At 52.2% G+C, this 17,534-nt stretch overlaps 3 protein-coding genes across 8 annotated transcripts in view; 1 reads left to right on the top strand and 2 right to left on the bottom strand.

Moving 5' to 3' along the window:
* Positions 1-1,968, top strand: part of B3GNT3 (UDP-GlcNAc:betaGal beta-1,3-N-acetylglucosaminyltransferase 3) — a 13,488-nt gene extending 11,520 nt beyond the window's left edge. For both annotated transcript variants that reach the window (XM_017501266.2, XM_037728771.1), the window contains exon 3: positions 1,146-1,968. In XM_017501266.2, the coding sequence (XP_017356755.1) occupies positions 1,146-1,697 (552 nt within the window). In that variant the 3' untranslated portion in view covers positions 1,698-1,968. The remainder of the gene's footprint in view (positions 1-1,145) is intronic.
* A 3,921-nt stretch (positions 1,969-5,889) lies between these two features.
* On the bottom strand, positions 5,890-11,119 carry INSL3 (insulin like 3). 2 transcript variants are annotated; one of them, XM_037728772.1, is made up of 3 exons: positions 10,856-11,119; positions 10,277-10,368; positions 6,261-6,452 (listed from the first exon to the last, which is right to left on the bottom strand). In XM_037728772.1, the coding sequence occupies exons 1-3, from the start codon at positions 11,043-11,045 to the stop codon at positions 6,261-6,263; spliced, it is 474 nt and encodes a 157-aa protein (XP_037584700.1). In that variant the 5' UTR covers positions 11,046-11,119. The 2 variants fall into 2 exon arrangements, with proteins under 2 accessions (XP_017356756.1, XP_037584700.1); XM_017501267.2 differs by lacking the exon at positions 10,277-10,368 and having other exon boundaries at positions 5,890-6,452; positions 10,856-11,100.
* Positions 11,120-14,722: 3,603 nt separating this feature from the next.
* The window catches only part of JAK3 (Janus kinase 3), a 24,079-nt gene continuing 21,267 nt past the window's right edge, over positions 14,723-17,534 (bottom strand). For 2 of the 4 annotated variants that reach the window (XM_037728773.1, XM_017501263.2), the window contains one exon: positions 14,723-15,320. In XM_037728773.1, coding sequence (XP_037584701.1) covers positions 15,207-15,320 — 114 coding nt within the window. In that variant the 3' untranslated portion in view covers positions 14,723-15,206. The remainder of the gene's footprint in view (positions 15,321-17,534) is intronic. The other 2 variants (XM_037728774.1, XM_037728775.1) reach the window with 1 other exon arrangement.

Consider the following 17,534-nt stretch of genomic DNA (forward strand, 5'->3'; position numbering starts at 1 on the left):
AAAAAAAAAAAAAAAAAAAAAGTGTGTGATAAATGTCAACTTGACAAATATGAACCCAGCACCCATTAAGCTCCAGCACTCTGCTGGGTGCTCAGAGAGAGATGGCCTGGAGAGAAAGATAGAGACACAGGCCCAAGGACGGAAGCCCACTGTTTGATTGGAGAGGTAGATGTGAGCAATCTCACAGGCCAGGCGCGGTGGCTCACACCTGTAATCCCAGCGCTTTGGGAGGCTGAGGCAAGTGGATCGCCTGAGGTCAGGAGTTCAAGACCAGCCTGGCCAACATGGTGAAACCAGCTCTACTAAATACAAAAAATTAGCCAGGCATGGCCGTGCATGCCTATAATCCCAGCTACTCAGGAGGCTGAGGCAGGAGAATTGCTTGAACCCAGGAGGCAGAGGTTGCAGGGACCCAAGGTCATGTCACTGCACTCCAGCCTGGGTAGTAAAAGTGAAAACTCCATCTCAAAAAAAGAAAAAAAAAAAAAATCTCCCAAAGGCCAGGAGTGGTGGCTCATGCTTATAATCTCAGCATTTTGGGAGGCCAAGGTAGGAGGATCCTTTGAGGCCAGGAGTTTGAGACCAGCCTGGGCAACATAGTAAGATCCCATCTCTTAAAAAAAATTGTTTTAATTAGCCGGGAGTAGTGGCACGTGTCTGTACTCCCAGCTACTTGGGAGGCTGAGGTGGGAGGATCACTTGAGCCCAGGAATTTGAGGCTGCAGTGAACTATGATCATGCCACTGCACTCAAGCCTGGGCAATAGAGCAAGACCCTGTCTCAAAAACAAAAACAAAATTCACACAAATGAGTATTTAACAACAGGGCTTGGCCAGGCAGAGTTGGAAGGAATAGCAGTAAATGTAAATGTAACAATTTTCTAGCATTTCTTGATGCTTCATGAAGCATGGTCTCTGTGGATTTTCCCAATACTCCTGGAGGCACATGATGAGGCCTATTTGGAGAGTTGGAAACTGAGGCACAGAGAGGGTCTCAAAAGTAACCCCCACAGAACTGGACCTCAAACCCAGTCTGGACTGTAGACACTTCCTTTCCTGGGCTCACTGGGCTGGGGTGGCCAATAGGGGCCCAGGGCCAATCTCTGCAGCCCTCCAGCAGGCATGCCCTGACCCCCTTGTCTGCAGGTGCTGTTCTTACAGTGGCAGGAGGTGAGGTGCCCCAACGCCAGCTTCGTGCTCAACGGGGACGATGACGTCTTTGCACACACGGACAACATGGTCTCCTACCTGCAGGCCCATGACCCTGGCCGCCACCTCTTCGTGGGGCAACTGATCCGAAACGTGGGCCCCATCCGGGTTTTCTGGAGCAAGTACTATGTGCCGAAGATAGTGACTCAGAACGAGCGGTACCCACCCTACTGTGGGGGGGGTGGTTTCCTGCTGTCCCGCTTCACGGCCGACGCCCTGCGCCGGGCCACCCGTGTCTTAGACCTCTTCCCCATTGATGATGTCTTCATGGGTATGTGTCTGGAGTTCGAGGGACTGAAGCCTGCCTCCCACAGCGGCATCCGCACGGTTGGCGTGCGTGTCCCATCGCAACGCCTGTCCTCCTTTGACCCCTGCCTCTACCGTGACCTGCTGCTGGTGCACCGCTTCCTGCCTTATGAGATACTGCTCATGTGGGATGCACTGAACCAGCCCAACCTCACCTGTGGCAGACAGAGACAGATCCACTGAGGCAGCATCAGGGTCCCCAGCCTCTGGGCTCCTGTTTTCATAGGAAGGGGTGACACCTTCCTCCCCGCAAGCTACGATCTTTGTGGTCTGAGCGGAGGGGAGTGCCAGGGAAGGTTTGATGAGTAAATATTCTGGCTGGTGAACTCCTATACATCCTTCAAAACCCACCTGGTATTGTTCCAGCATTCTGCCTGGATGGCTAAAGGAACTCCAGAAAATATCTGTCTTCTGTTTGTGGAAGCTAATGGTAAAAGTGCCTCTGCTAGGGTTCCAACTCTGGATGCATTCATTCCATTTAGATCAAGGTCCTACTTCCGTGCTCTGACCTACTTACAAACAAGGTACTAAGCAGTACACCAGCAGTGGTTTAATGGCAGATAAGCTCCGCCCAGTTCCAGGCCAACCAGAAACTCCTGTGTCTACATAGAGCTGATATGAGAAATATCTTTCAGCCCAGGAGAAGAGAGGTCCTGATTGTGTGTGTGTGTGTGTGTGTGTGTGTGTGTGTGTGTGTGTGTGTGTGTCAAAGTCTCGCTCTGTTGCCAAAGCTGGAGTGCAGTGGTGCAATCTCAACTCATCACAACCTCCGCCTCCCAAGTTCAAGCAATTCTCCTGCCTCAGCCTCCCGAGTAGCTGAAACTACAGTGCGATCTTAGCCCTTTCCTGGGCCTCAGACTACTCAGAAGGTGGTGAGGGGGGACCACAGAGGTTGTGGAACAGGACTGCCCCTCCTTGCTTGTGGTATCAAATGCTCTGATGGTGGAGGTGTGGGCAGAGGAGGGAGGCAGATGTTCTTTAAATGTTGTGGGAGCTCAGAGTTTCTGCGGTCCCCATTGGGAGTCAGTCCCTATCCCTGTGCTCCCTAATAATTCAGAGAACAGCACTGGGGCTGGAAGCGTCTTTAATGGACACGAGGCCAATAGGCACAGGCCCCACTTCCTGGAGAAGGGGCCCCCACCCCAGTATGTTTTACAGATTATGGCCAGCTTCAGGCCTCAGTCTTTGGGACTCATGCTTCACAGGCATTGTGATGGGACATCCTTAGAGAATAAAAAGTTTTGTGAAGACCTGGACGTCTTTTTTCTTTAAAAACAATTTATAAGTTTTAACGGAGACAAGTCCACATTCATCCCTAAAAGTTTCGTTTTCCAGTAGAAAATATACATTGGTAAAAACAAGGCGGCCAGGCGCGGTGGCTCACGCCTGTAATTCAAACACTTTGAGAGGCCGAGGCGGGTGGATCACGAGGTCAGGAGATCAAGACCATCCTGGCCAATACGGTGAAACCCTATCTCTACTAAAAATACAAAAATTAGCAGGGCATGATGGCACACCCCTGTAATCCCAGCTACACGGGAAGCTGAGGCAGGAATCGCTTGAACCCGGGAGGCAGAGGTTGCAGTGAGCTGAGATCATGCCATTGCACTCCAGCCTGGTGACAGGGTGAGACTCTGTCTCAAAAAACAAAACAAGGCATGGGGCAGTGGCTCACAGCTGTAATTCCAGCACATTGGGAGGCAAAAGTGGGAGGATCGCTTGAGCCCAGGAGTCCCGTATCCTGTCTCTACACAAAATAAAAAATTTGTCGGGCTTGGTGGTACTCACATGCCTGCAGTCCCAGCTACTCGGGAGACTGAGGCACGAGGATCACTTGAGCCCAGGAGTTGGAGGCTGCAGTGAGCCATGATTGCGCCACTGCACTCTAATCTGGGGAGCAACAGAGTGAGATTTTGTCTCAAGAAAACAGAAACAAAACAGGACGTGGCTGAGGCAAAGGCTGCAGGAATTTCTGACCTCATCCCACCCCACCCCCTGCTCAGACACCCTTCACAACTCCCTATTGCTTTCAGCTCACACCCCCAAAGACAGATTTCTCTTTCTTTTTTCTGAGACAGAGTCTCGCTCTGTCACCCAGGCGGGAGTGCAGTGGCGCGATCTCAGCTCATCGCAACCTCCGCTTCCTGGGTTCAAGCAATTCTCCTGCTCAGCCTCCCGAACATCTGGGATTACAGGTCACAGGTATGTGTCACCACGCCCAGCTAATTTTTGTGTTTTTGATAGAGACAGGGTTTCACCGTGTTGCCCAAGCTGGTCTCAAACTCCTAACCTCAAGTGATCCACCTGCCGTGGCATCCCAAAGTGCTGGGATTACAGGCCACAGCGCCTGGCCAGCCAAAGATGGATTCTTGCTTCCAGCTTGCCGGCAGACTCAGGAGTGGGAGGTGAGGGGTGAGATGCTCTTGGCTGGATTGGTCACTGGGCCCACCTCAGCAAGGGCGTGACCTCGGCTCACTGCAGCCTCCGTCTCCTCACCAGGCTTACCTGCCCTGATTGGAACTTCGGATCTGCTGCTCTCGCTAGCTCATCCCTTCCTCCCCTCCTCAAGTATTTATTATGCACCTACTGTGTGCTACACGCCTTGCCCTGTACTCCTGCAGCTGATACTGACCCACCTTATAGAGAGGAAACAAACCTGAAAATGATCAAATGGGAGGTTCCAGAGAGCAGACGGAGCTTTGAGCAGAATATTTTATTATTTTATTTTATTTTACTGAGATGGAGCCTCGCTCTGTTGCTCAGGGTGGAGTGCAGTGGCGCAACCTCGGCCGGCTCACTGCAACCTTCCCTTCCCGGGTTCAAGCGATTCCCCTGCCTCAGCCTCTCGAGCTGGGATTACAGGCACCTGCCACCACGCCCGGCTAATTTTTGTACTTTTAGTAGAGATGGGGTGTCACCATGCCGGCCAGGCTGGTCTCAAACTCCTGACCTCAGGTGATCCACCCGCCTTTGCCTCCCAAAGTGATGGGATCACAGGTGTGAGCCACCGCGCCTGGCCTTGATTTTATTTTTGAGACAGAGTCTCGCTCTGTGTGCAGTGGTGTGATCTCAGCTCACTGTCATCTCTGCCTCCTAAATTCAAGTGATTCTCATGCCTCACCCTCCCGAGTTGCTGGGATTACAAGCATGTGCCACCATGCCCAGCTAATGTTTGCATTTTTAGTACAGACAGGGTTTCACCATGTTGGCCAGGCTGGTCTCGAACTCCTGGCCTCAAGGGATCCACCTACCTCAACCTCCCAAAGTGTTGGGATTAAGGCATAAGGCACTGCACCAGCCTTAGCAGAATTTACATGAGGCAATAGGGCCGGACACAATGGCTCATGCCTATGATTCCAGGGCTTTGGGAGGCCAAGGTGGGAGGATCACTTGAGCCCAGGAGTTCAAGACCAGCCTGGGCAACACAGCAAGACCCTATCTCTACAGAAAAAAAAAAAAAAAGCCAGGTATGATGGTGCCCACCTGTGGCCCCAGCTACTTGGAAAGCTGAGATGGGAGGACCACTTGAGCCTGGGAGGTTGAGGTTGCAGTGAGCCAGGACCATGCCACTGCAGCCCAGGTGAGAGGGACACCTTATTTCAAAAATAAAATGAGGCCGGGCATGGTGGCTCATGCCTGTAATCCCAGCACTTTGGGAGTCAGAGGCAGGTGGGTCACCTGAGGTCAAGAGTTTGAGACCAGCCTGACCAACATGGTAAAACCCCGTCTTTACTAAAAAATGCAAAATTAGCAGGGTATTGTGTCACATGCCTGTAATCCCAGCTACTTGGGAGGCTGAGGCACGAGAATTGCTTGAACCTGGAAGGTGGAGGCTGGAGAATCGCTTTAACCTGGGAGAGGAAGGTTGCAGTGAGCTGAGATCATCCCACTGCACTCCAGCCTGGGTGACGGAGTGAGACTCTGTCTCAGAAAAAACCCCAAAAAAACAAAATGAGCTGGTGGGTGGCTCAAACCTCTAATCCCAGCACTTTGGGAGGCCAAGGCAGATGGATCACTTGAGACCAGGGGTTCATGACCAGCCTGGGCAACAGAGCGAGACCCTCTCGCAAACGCCAGTCAATGTGTTTTGCCATGATCATTTTCAGACATTTGTGTCTAGTGTCTACCATTCTAGGTCCTCAGGGCTCAGGACTCCCATGGGCTTTGGTAGAGACCTTGGCTCAAGTCCAGCACTTAACCCTTCCCACCCTGTCTGACCTTGACAAGCAGCCATCTCCCTGGGCCTCAGTTTCCCCACTTTGCATAGCAATGCCTCTCTAGATATCAAGCTCCTGGAAGTACCCGTGGGTCTGTGGTTGCGAGGGGACAAGCCCACATGGGACTAAGTGAGGCTGGTCTCTTTTTCTATGGAAAATGCAGAAAGCTGCTTTGCATTGTTTATTTACTAGGAGACAGCAGGGAGGGGTGTTACACGTGCAGGGAACAGAGCATCGGGCTCCTCCAGAGTGAGGACATTCGGCTCTCAGTGTCCAGCATCTGTGAAAGTGGGGATCCCCCAAGCCAGGGCTAGGGTGTGATTTATTCTACAGTTGACGCCACAGGCTGCCGGTGGCATTGGTCTGGGGTAGATAGTGAGCATCTCATCCCAAGAGGTAATCAACAATGTTCCTGCAGATGTGAGACTTTATGGTGCTGTGTGGTCTTAGGAGCTCAGCAGACCAGACCCCTCGGGGCCTCAGGCCACTCTGAGGCTGCACCCAAGGAGCAGTCATCAGGGACAGAGGGTCAGCAGGTCTTGTTGGCTACAGCCACTGAGGCAGCAGTGGTGTGCAGGGTTGCTGGCAGCTGCACGGCGGTGGCGGTGGCGGTGAGAGGTCTGGAGCAGGGGCTGCAGGCCAGGTCCTCGCGGCGTGGCCTCACTGCTGGCCACCAGTCCATAGAGCACATGTCGTCTCTCCAGCCACTGCAGCAGCTCACCTGGGGACAGAGCAGAACTCAGCCAGAGCCAGGACCACAGAGGACACCCCACCCCCTGCTGCATGTGCGCGAATCCACACACTCACATCCCACTGACTGACCCACAGAACACTCATCATGCATGCAGATAAAAGGTGAGCAATAGCCGGGCACGGTGGCTCACGCCTGTCGTCCCAGCACTTGGGGAGGCTGAGTGCACAGATCACTTAAGGTCAGGAGTTCAAGACCAGCCTGACCAACATGGTGAAACCCCTTCTCTACTAAAAAATACAAAAATTAGGCCTGGCAAGGTGGCTCACATCTGTGATCCCAGCACTTTGGGAGGCTGAGGCGGGTGGATCATGAGGTCAGGAGATCAAGGCCATCCTGGCTAACACGGTGAAACCCTGTCTCTACTAAAAATACAAAAAATGAGCCAGGTGTGGTGGCAAGTGCCTGTAGTCCCAGCTACTCAGGAGGATAAGCCAGGAGAATCGCTTGAATCTGGGAGGTGGAGGTTGCAGTGAGCCAAGATCGCACCACTGCACTCCAGCCTGGGGAGACAGCAAGAATCCATCTTGAAAAAAAATAAAAATTAGTTGGGCGTAGTAGTGAGAGCCTGCCATCCCAGCTACTCAGGAGGCTGAGGTAGGAGAATCGCTTGAACCCGGGAGGTGGAGGTTGCAGGCAGCCGGGATCACACCACTGCACTCCAGCCTGGGCGCCAAGAATGAAACTCCTTCTCAAAAAAAAAAAAAAAAAAAAAGTGAACACCTATTAAACACCTACTGTATGCCAGGCACCTGGTTAATCATCTCATCCACTCAACTCATGTGCACACTCATGTCCCCAGCTGCGTGCACCCCCATATGCCACCTGTGTACCCCAAGCCCTGCCCAAGGAATCTCAGGGCTCTTGGAGCCCCAGATGATGTCAGTTTCCTCAATAGGTCCGAGGGCCCGTGAGACACCCAGAGCAGGTCAGAGACCCACCCGCAGACTCTCATGGCACTGAGACAGGCAGCGGTGCGCCTGTATCTGTGGGTCCACTTCTTGGTCACCCACGCGTGCATGGTGGACCCACAGACGTACACACACCACAACGTGGACACACCCTGGTGGCCCCCCTCCTCTGGATCCCTACCCCAGCCCCTCATCAGAGTGGCTCATAGAGGCATGTGGACACACATTAACACATCTGCACAAAGTTGTCTTACACACCTTCACCAGGGCCAGGACTAGGGTGGGGAGAATAAGGCACAAAGCCATCGGGATTTTTTTTTTTCAGACAGAGTTTCACTCTTGTCACCCAGGCTGGAGTGCAGTGGCATAATCTCTGCTCACTGCAACCTCCATCTCCCATGTTCAAGCGATTCTCCTGCCTCAGCCTCCCAAGTAGCTGGGATTACAGGTGCGCAACACCACGCCCGGCTAATGTTGTATTTTTTCCTTTTTGAGTTGGAGTTTTGCTCTTATTGCCCAGGCTGGAGTGAAATGGGGTGATCTCGGCTCACTGCAACCTCCACCTCCTGGGTTCAAGCGATTCTCCTGCCTCAGCCTCCCGAGTAGCTGGGATTACAGGTGCACCACCACACCAGCTAATTTTGTATTTTTAGTAGAGACGGGGTTTCTCCTTGTTGGTCAGGCTGGTCTCAACCTCCCAACCTCAGGTGATCCGCCCCCCTTGACCTCCCAAAGTGCTGGGATTACAGGCGTGAGCCACTGCACCTGGCCTATTTATTTGTTTTTTTGAGACAGAATCTCAAAAAAGGAGGTGGAGTTTGCAGTGCAGTGGAGCAATCTCGATCTCGGCTCACTGCAACCTCCGCCTCCCGGGTTCAAGAGATTCTCGTGCCTCAGCCTCCCGAGTAGCTGGGATTACAGGCACGCACTACCACACCTGGCTAATTTTGTATTTTTAGTAGGGACCGGGTTTCACTGTGTTGGCCGGGCTGGTCTGGAACTCCTGACCTGAGGTGACCTGGCCGCCTCGGCCTCCCAAAGTGCTGGGATTACAGACGTGAGCCACTGCGCCTGGTTTCGTAAGTTTTCAGTTGTGTGCTGTTCTGAGCAGCGCTGTGAAATCTCACACTGTCATGCAGGGGACATGAATCCGTCCTTTGTCTAGCATATCCACACTGTTTACGCTCCCTGCCCATTCCTGTCAGTTACTTAGTAGCCGTCTTGGTGACCAGATGAACTGCAATGCTATCTCAGTGCCCCTGTTCAAGTAACCCTTCGTTTACTTCATCGTGGCCTCAAAGCGCAAGAGTAGGCAACTCAGATATTGCAAAGACGACGCCAAGTGCTTCCTTTAAGTGAAAAGGTGAAAACTCTCAACTTCATAAGGAAAGGAAAAAAAAAAAAGTACTTGGTGGCCAGACCTGTAATCCCAGGCCTTTGGAGGGTGAGGCGGGCGGATTGCCTGAGCTCAGGAGTTCGAGACCGGCCTAGGCAATATGGTGAAACCCCCATCACTACTAATAATACAAAAGTTAGCCAGACATGGTGACATGTGCCTATAGTCCCAGCTACTCAGGAGGCTGAGGTGGGAGGATCGCTTGAGCCTGGGAAGTGGAGGCTGCAATGAGCCGAGATCATGCCACTGCACTCCAGCCTGGGTGACAGAGCGAGACCCTGTCTCAAAAAATATAGATATTAATAATATTATGTTTTCTTTCTTTGAGACAGGGGGTCTCTGTCTCAGGCTGAGTCTTATATTGCCCACGGTGGTCTCAAACTCCTGGCTTCAAGTGAGCCTCCATCCTCAGCCTCCTGAATAGCAGGGATTACAAGCAAGAGCCACCACGTCCAGCAAGATAAGTATTTTAATGCAATACTTTTAATACCAAATTTTAAATACTTGTAGAAAAGCCAGGCACGGTTGCTCACACATGCAATCCCAACACTTTAGGAGGCTGAGGAGGGCAGATCACTTAGGGTCAGGAGTTCAAGATCAGCCTGGCCATTATAGTGAAACTCTATCTCTACTAAAAATACACAGTCCAGATACAGTGGCTCACACCTGTAATTCCAGCACTTTGGAAGGCTGAGCTGGGCAGATCACCTGAGGTCAGGAGTTCAAGACCAGCTTGGTCAACATGGTGAAACCTTATCTCTACTAAAAGTACAAAAAATAATAATCAGCTGGGCATGTTGGCAGGTGCCTGTAGTCCCAGCTACTTGGGAGGTTGAGGCAGGAGAATTGGTTGAACTCAGGAGGTGGAAGTTGCAGTAAACTGATCTCATGCCATTGCATTTCAGCCTGAGTGACAGAGCAAGACTCTATCTCAAACAAACAAACAAAATACAAAAATTAGCTGGGTACGGTGACACATGCCTGTAGTCCCAGCTACTCTGGAGGCTGAGGCAGGAAAATCACTTGAACTTGGGAGGCAGAGGTTGCAGTGAGCCGAGATCGTGCCACTGCACTCCGGCTTGGGTGATGGAGCAAGACTCTGTCTCAAAATAAATAAATATAAAATAAATAATAAAATACTTTTCAAAATCAATACTTTTACTTATTTGTTTATCTTGAGTCAGAGTCTTGCTCCGTTGCCAGGCTGGAGTGCAATGGCACAGTCTCAGCTCACTGCAACCCCTGTTCCCAGGTTCAAGCCATTCCCCTGCCTCAGCCTCCTGAGTAGCTGAGACTACAGGCGCCCACCACCAAGCCCGGATCATTTTTTGTATTTTTAGTAGAGACGGGGTTTCACTATGGCCAGGATGGTCTCGGTCTCCTGACCTCGTGATCCCCCCACCTCGGCCTCCCAAAGTGCTGGGATTCTGCCCGTGAGCCACCGCGCCCGGCTTAAACACTTTTAAGGCTGTCTACAGTGACTCAACTCCATTTCCAACGCTTTGGAAGGTCAAGGTGGGAGGATCACTTGAGCCCAGGAGTTTGAGACCAGACCAGGCAACACAGTGAGACTCCTTCTCTGCAAAAAAAGAAAAAAAAGTTTGCTGAGTGTGGTGGCAGCAGCTGCATCCCAGCTACACCAGAGAATGAGGCAGGAGGATCGTTTGAGCCTGCAGTGAGCCGTGATCGCACCACTGCACTCCATCCTGGGCATGGGAGTGAGACTCTGTCTCAAAAAACAAAAACAGAAGCAAAATTAAGGTAAAAATTCATGAAAATCAAAATATCGAAATTTTGAGACAGGATCTCACCACCTACTTGCAAGAGCCTACCTCTCCTGCCTCACTCTGTTTCTGGTCCCACAGGGAACTCATGCACCTGGGGACTTTCACATGTGCGCGCACACACTCCAGTGAGGACCCACGATCTGTGCACGCAGCCAGCAGGTGAGCCCCGGGCACACGCTTGCAAGCCCGCCCACCTGCCCTGCCCGTGTGCACCTGCGCCTGCCTGCACCTGCCCCACCTCGGCTTCCCAGAGCGCTGCCCCCGCCCGTCCCCACTCACCGTCGCCAGCAGCCACAGGCCTCCTGGCTTCCGTGGACCAGCGGGGGCCCCCACACAGGCGCACCAGGGCGCGCACGAAGTGGTGGCCGCACAGTTTCTCACGCATCTCTGGGGTGGGCGCCGGGCCCAATGCGAACACCAGGGCGGGGCCCAGCAGCACCAGCGCCCAGGCAGGCAGTCGGGGGTCCATGGTGGTGGGTGGCGCCTGGGCCAAGCAGGGGCCCGCTTTATAGACGCCTGGGCCGCCCCAGCTAGGGGGCCTTGGAGAAGGGACAGAACATTCTTCAGGACCGCCCAGGAAGAATGTCAAGGGTGGGGTTAGTGCCAGGGCCTATCTCCCAGGGCCAGGGCCTTGGATGTACCTCCCCCAGAGGGAGCACTGGGCAAGGAGTCTTTCTTTTTTATTTTTTTCTTTCTTATTTTATTTTATTTTAATTTTTTTTCATGTTCAATCTTAAGGTTATACCTGAATCTTTTTTTTTTATTATTATTTTTTATTTTGTTTTCTAAAGAGACGGGGTCTTGCTATGTTGCCCAGGCTGGAGAGCAGTGGCTATGCACAGGCGCGATCCCACTACTGATCAGCACGGGAGTTTTGACCTGCTCCACTTCCGAAGTGGGCCGGTTCACCCCTCTTTAGATAACCTGGCGGTCCCCGGCTCCCAGGAGGTGACCCTATTGACGCTGAACTTAGTGCAGACACCCGATCAGCATAGCACTACAGCCCAGAACTCCTGGGCTCAAGCAATCCTCCAGCCTAAGCCTCCCAAGTAGCTGGGACTACAGGCATGACCTCACCCAGCTCTTTTTAATTTTTTAATATATTTTTTGTTTATTTTATTTTATTTTATTTTTGAGCCAGAGTTTCGCTCTGTCACCCAGACTAGAGTGTAGTGACTCCATCTGGGCTCACTGCAACTTCAGACTCCCGGGCTCAAGCGAGTCTCCAGACTCAGCCTCCTGAGTAGCAGGGATTACAGGTGCATGCACCCTGCCCAGCTCATATTTTTGTATTTTTTTTTTTTAGTAGAGGCTGGGTTTTGCCATGTTGGCCAGGCTGGTCTCCAACTCCTGACCTCAAGCAATCCACCTGCCTTAGCCTCCCAGAGTGCTGGGATTACAGGCATGAGCCACCACACCCAGCCATTTAAAAATTTTAATTGTAGATATGGAAGTCTTTCTATGTTGCCCAGGCTCATCTAAAACGCAAGTGGTCCTCCCTCCTCGGCCTTCCAAAATGTTGGGATTACAGGTGTGAGCCACCATACACAGCCAAGTCTTTGCTATTGTCTTCACCATTTTGAAGAAATGAAATAGTCAACTGAAAAATAATAATCCTGCATTTTCTGGGGAGTGGGAGGGAAGGCAGCGGGCATCTTCCAAGACTAACAATCTTCAGAATTGTGTTGTTTTTTTTACTGTACAAATAAGAAAACAGGCACAGAGGCCAGGCGCAGTGGCTCATGCCTGGAAATCCAGGCACTTTGGTAAGCTGGGGCAGGCGGATCTCTTGAGGTCAGGAGTTCGAGACCAGCTTGCCCAATATGATGAAACCCCATCTGTACTAAATACAAAAATTAGCTGGGTGTGGTGGTGCATGCCTGTAATCCCAGCTACTTGGGAGGCTGAAGCAGGAGAGAACCTGGGCTGGAATTTGGGTCTTCCTTGACCCCCCAGCAGGTGCCTCCCCCTTTCTACCACATTAGGGTGCTCTCTGGGTATCTCTCTCCACATCTTTCTCTTTTTTTGAAGTGGAGCCTTGCTCTGTCGCCCAGGCTGAGTGCACGGTCGTGATCAGGACTCACTGCAGCCTCCGCCTCCCAGTTTTAACAATTCTCCTGCCTCAGCCTCCCAAGTAGCCGGCATTACAGGCATACGCCAGCACACCAAGCTCATTTTTGTATTTTTAGTAGAGACAGGGTTTTGCCATGTTGGCCAGGCTGGTCTCGAACTCCTGACCTCAAGTGATCCTCTTGCCTTGGCCTCCCAAAGTGCTGGGATTACAGGCATGAGCCACTGTGCCTGGCCATTCTCCACATCTTTCTAGCAGTTAGGTGCACACGGCTGGGGGTGGCCTGGCCCCAGTGATGTTGGTCCCCGCCCCACAGCCTCACCTCCCCCGGCCTGGCCTTGTCCTCTGACCACCCAGAGAGCAGCCTGTTCCTTCCCCGCCCACAGAGAGCCTGTAATCAGCTCCCCCAGGCTGCAGCCAAGGCCAGCAGCTGGGGCTAGGAGTGAGGGGGCTCTGTCCTTGAGGGTTCCAGCCAAGCCTCACCCAGCGGTCCTCCTCCACCAGCCTACCCTGAGGTCCCCACAGTGGCCCCTTGAAAGGTCTCTGGCCCACAGCCCTAACCACATCCCTCCCAGCTCACACACCCTCTGAGGTTCCCCATTGCCCCAAGTTGAGCACAAACCATCTTTTCCACTGAATTTCTTTATTCAGTCAACAAACACTCCCAGAATCCCTTCTGTGCCAAGGCCTTGGCCCAGCCCCCAAGTAACCCCGAGGTCAGGAGAAACAGCTGGACACAGACACTTCCCCAGCCCCAGGGTCAGAGTGGGGCTGGAGGGAAGGACAGGGCTGGAATAGTGGTGGGGGTATGTGAGGGAAGGCTGCAAGGGTTTTAAGAGATGGATAAAGTTTTCTAAGGAGGCAAAAGTGGCAGAAAAGCTTTGCAGATCGGTGAGGAGGCGCTTAACCTGCATGAGAATCCCTGTCACCAGTCAGAAAGTTGACGCTGCCCAGCCAAGGGGTAAGCTCTGCCCATTTTGCAGGGGACAGAACTGAGACCCAGAGAGGGAAAGGAATTTGCCCACCGTCACACAGCGCAGAAGTGGCAAAACCCTAGGCTTCAATACCTGGGCTCTTAACCTCCTTACTCAGCCTTCTCATGCTTGGCTGCTGTTCCCTCTGCCAGGAATGTCTTTCCTTCCCTTGATTGCCTGAAAAGTTCCTGCCAGGTTCTGTGCCATCCCTTTGTGGCCCTTGTATAGTGAGGACAGAAGGGGTCCCATCAGACAGATGAGAAAACTGAAGCCCTGGGACAGTCAGGTACCATGAGGGTGGACTGAGACTTCAGCCTCTCCTGCCTCCTTACAGAATCCCAAACAGATACACGGGCTCCCCCAAAATGCAGAGTTCCAGCCACGGCAACTGCTCTCATCCAGAGCAATGGACACCGGGGAGCAGAAGTCAGATCAGATATTTAAAGCCACACTAATGTCCTCATTGGAAAAAAGACTCAAAACTGGGTGCCTGTAGTCCCAGCTGAGGCAGGAGGATCACTGTAGCCCAGGAGTTCGAGACCAGCCTGGCCAACAGAGCAAGATCCTGTCTCTTAAAAAAAAAAAAAAAAAAAAAAAAAAGACCAGGCATGGTGGCTCATGCCTGTAATCCCAGCACTTTGGGAGGCTGAGGTGGGCAGATCATCTGAGGGCAGGAGTTCAAGACCAGCCTGACCAACATGGAGAAACCCATCTCTACTGAAAAAACAAAATCAGCTAGGCGTGGTGGGGTATGCCTGTAATCCCAGCTACTCGGGAGGCTGAGGTAGGAGAATTGCTTAAACCCGGGAGGCGGAGGTTGCGGTGAGCCGAGATCACGCCATTGCACTCCAGCCTGGGTAACAAGAGGGAAACTCCATCTCAAAAATAATAATAATGATAATAATAAATTTAGAAAAACAAAAACCTGGGCACAGTGTATCATGCCTATTATTCCAACATTTTGGGAGGCTGAGGCAGGAGGATCACTTGAGGTCAGAGCTCGAGATCAGCCTAGCCATCACGGTGAAACGCTGTTTCTACTGAAACTACAAAAATTAGCTGGCCATGGTGGTGCACACCTGTAATCCCAGCTACTCGGGAGGCTGAGGCAGGAGAATTGCTTAAGCCTGGGAAACAGAAGTTATGGCGAGGCGAGATCGCACCACTGCCCTCCACCCTGGGTAATAGAGAGACTGTCTCAAAAAAGAGACAGAGAGAAGGAAACTCGGGGGGCCAGGGTTTGAGAGGATGGGAAGATGGGAGGGACATAAATTTGGTTCTTTGCGTCTTCGAGCCAGGACTCAGAGACCCCACTGACACATCCGCCCATCTGTCTTGAATCTTAACAAATCCAACAGGCCACAGGCTATTCCACAAGCCACGGGAACCCCCAAAATGCAATGTCATGGGGGTGTTCCTGAAGTAGAGGACCCTCATAAGGCCTCTGCGGCCCAGAGAGGGGCAGCTCCCTGCCTAAGGTCACACAGCCAGTCAACAGAGACCTAGTCCAGAGGTCTGCAGGCAGGGACTGTAGAAAGGACAGAGAGTGGGGTTTGCCCTCTGGGTGAGCAGGGAGGCAGGAGTCTCACGCTCCCGGCTTCCACTCCACACACAGCATGTCCAGCTGGGGGCCCAGGGCGCTGAATGATGGCCGGTCCTGTGCGCTAGGGGCCCAGCACAGCTTCATGAGCTCGTGAACCTGAGGGGCAGAAGAGAGACAATGGAGTCATGCTTGAGCAGTCAGAAGGACACGACTCCCATTCAGTTTATCTGTTTTTGTTTTTTTGAGACGGAGCGTCACCCTGTTGCCCAGGTTGGAGTGCAATGGCACAATCTCTGCTCACTGCAACCTCCACCTCCCGGGTTCAAGCAATTCTCCTGCCTCAGTCTCCTGAGTCACTGCGATTACAGGCAGTGACTGTAATCACCACGCTCAGCTAATTTTGTATTTTTAGTAGAGATGGGGTTTCACCATGTTGCCCAGGCTGGTCTCGAACTCCTGACCTCAGGTGATCCGCCCGCCTTGGCCTCTCAAAGTGCTGGGATTATAGGTGTGAGCCACCGCACCTGGTCTCATTCAGTTTTAAAATATAAATCAAAGCCAGGAGCAGTTGCTTATGCCTATAATCCCAGCACTTTGGGAGGCCAAGGCAGGTGGATGACCTGAGGTCAGGGGTTTGAGACCAGCCTGGCCAACATGGTGAAACCCCATCTCTACTAAAAACCCAAAATTTAGCCGGGCATGGTGGTGCATGCCTGTAGTCCCAGCTACTTGGGAGGCTGAGGCAGGAGAATTGCTTGAACATGGGAGGTGCAGGTTGCAGTGAGCTGGGATCACGCCACTGCACTCCAGCCTGGGCAACAAGAGTGAGACTTCATCTCAAAAAAACCCAAAAAAAGTAAATTAAATTCCATTCCATCTCTGCTCCAAAACCTCCCATGGCTCCCTGTGGGTTTTATTTATTTACATATTTGAGACAGAGTTTTGCTCTTGTTGCCCAGGCTGGAGTGCAGTGGTGTGATTTTGGCTCACTGCAACCTCCACCTCCCGGGTTCAAGCAGTTCTCCTGCCTCAGTCTCCCGAGTAGCTGGGACTACAGGTGCCCACCACCACACCTGGCTAATTTGGTATTTTTAGTAAAGATGAGGTTTCACCATGTTGGTCAGGCTAGTCTTAAACTCTTGACCTTACGTGATTCACCTGCCTCAGCTTCCCAAAGAGCTGGGATTTACAGGTGTGAGCCACCGCGCCCGGCCGCTTCAGATCTTAGAACACACCTCTCCCCTGAGGCCCTCCTTCCCTCACCCCCAGCCTTCTCTTTCTCATTTGTTCTGCTTCCATCACATTGGTGCTGAAAGGACCCAGCTCCTTCCTTCCCCAGGGCCTTTGTCCCTTCTGTGCCCTCCACTGGAAATGTCTCCTCCTAGATTTACCTATGGGTGGGCTCTTCCTCCTTCCATCATTCCCCGCCAGAGGCCCTCTTTGGCCACCCCCACCCCACCATTTCCCTCTGTTCATTTTTTTTTCTTTTGAGACAGTCTTTCTGTGTTGCTCAGACTGGAGTGCAGTGGCGCGATCTCGGCTCACTGCAACCTCCACCTCCCAGGTTCAAGTGATTCTCCTGCCTCAGCCTCCCAAGTAGCTGGGACTACAGGCGCCCGCCACCATGCCTGGCTAATTTTTGCATTTTTAGTAGAGATGGGGTTTCACTATGTTGGCCAGGCTGGTCTTGAACTCCTGACCTCCTGATCCATCCACCTCGGCCTCCCAAAGTGCTGGGATTACAGGCTTGAGCCACCGCGCCTGGCCTGTTCATCTCTTTCAAGGCACTTATCACTACCAGAATTTTTTGTTTGTTTGTTTTGAGACAGGGTGTCACTCTGTTGTGCAGGCTGGGGTGCAGTGCCATGAAAATGGCTCACTGCAACCTTGACCTCCTGGGCTCAAGCAATCCTCCTGCCTCAGCCTCCCGAGTAGCTGAATCTATAGATGCATGTCATACACCTGCTAATGCTTGTATCGTTTGTAGAGACAGGGTCTCAGTATGTTGCCCAGGCTGGTCTGGAACTCCTGCGTTCCAGTGATCCTTCTGCCTCAGCCTCCCAAAGTGTCGGAATTATAGGCATGAGCCATCGTGCCCAGTCCAGAATGTTCTTATCAGCTTCTGCTAGTTACTGGGAGGACAGGTTCTCTCCCCATCTGGGTCCTCAGCACCCAACAAGTTATGGCACACAGTGGGCACTCAATAAATGTTTTTGGCCTGAACAAATTAATTTATCAATGACCAACTGCATGTCAGACGCTTCCACAGGGGTTATTATATGATTATAAACCAAACCATGAGAGGGTGGTATGTGGTGGGCTCAGGCCTGTAATCCCAGCACTTTGGGAGTCTGAGGTGGGCGGATCACG

This window comes from Cebus imitator, unplaced genomic scaffold, assembly GCF_001604975.1.
Source record: "Cebus imitator isolate Cc_AM_T3 unplaced genomic scaffold, Cebus_imitator-1.0 Scaffold280, whole genome shotgun sequence".
Lineage (NCBI taxonomy): Eukaryota > Metazoa > Chordata > Mammalia > Primates > Cebidae > Cebus > Cebus imitator.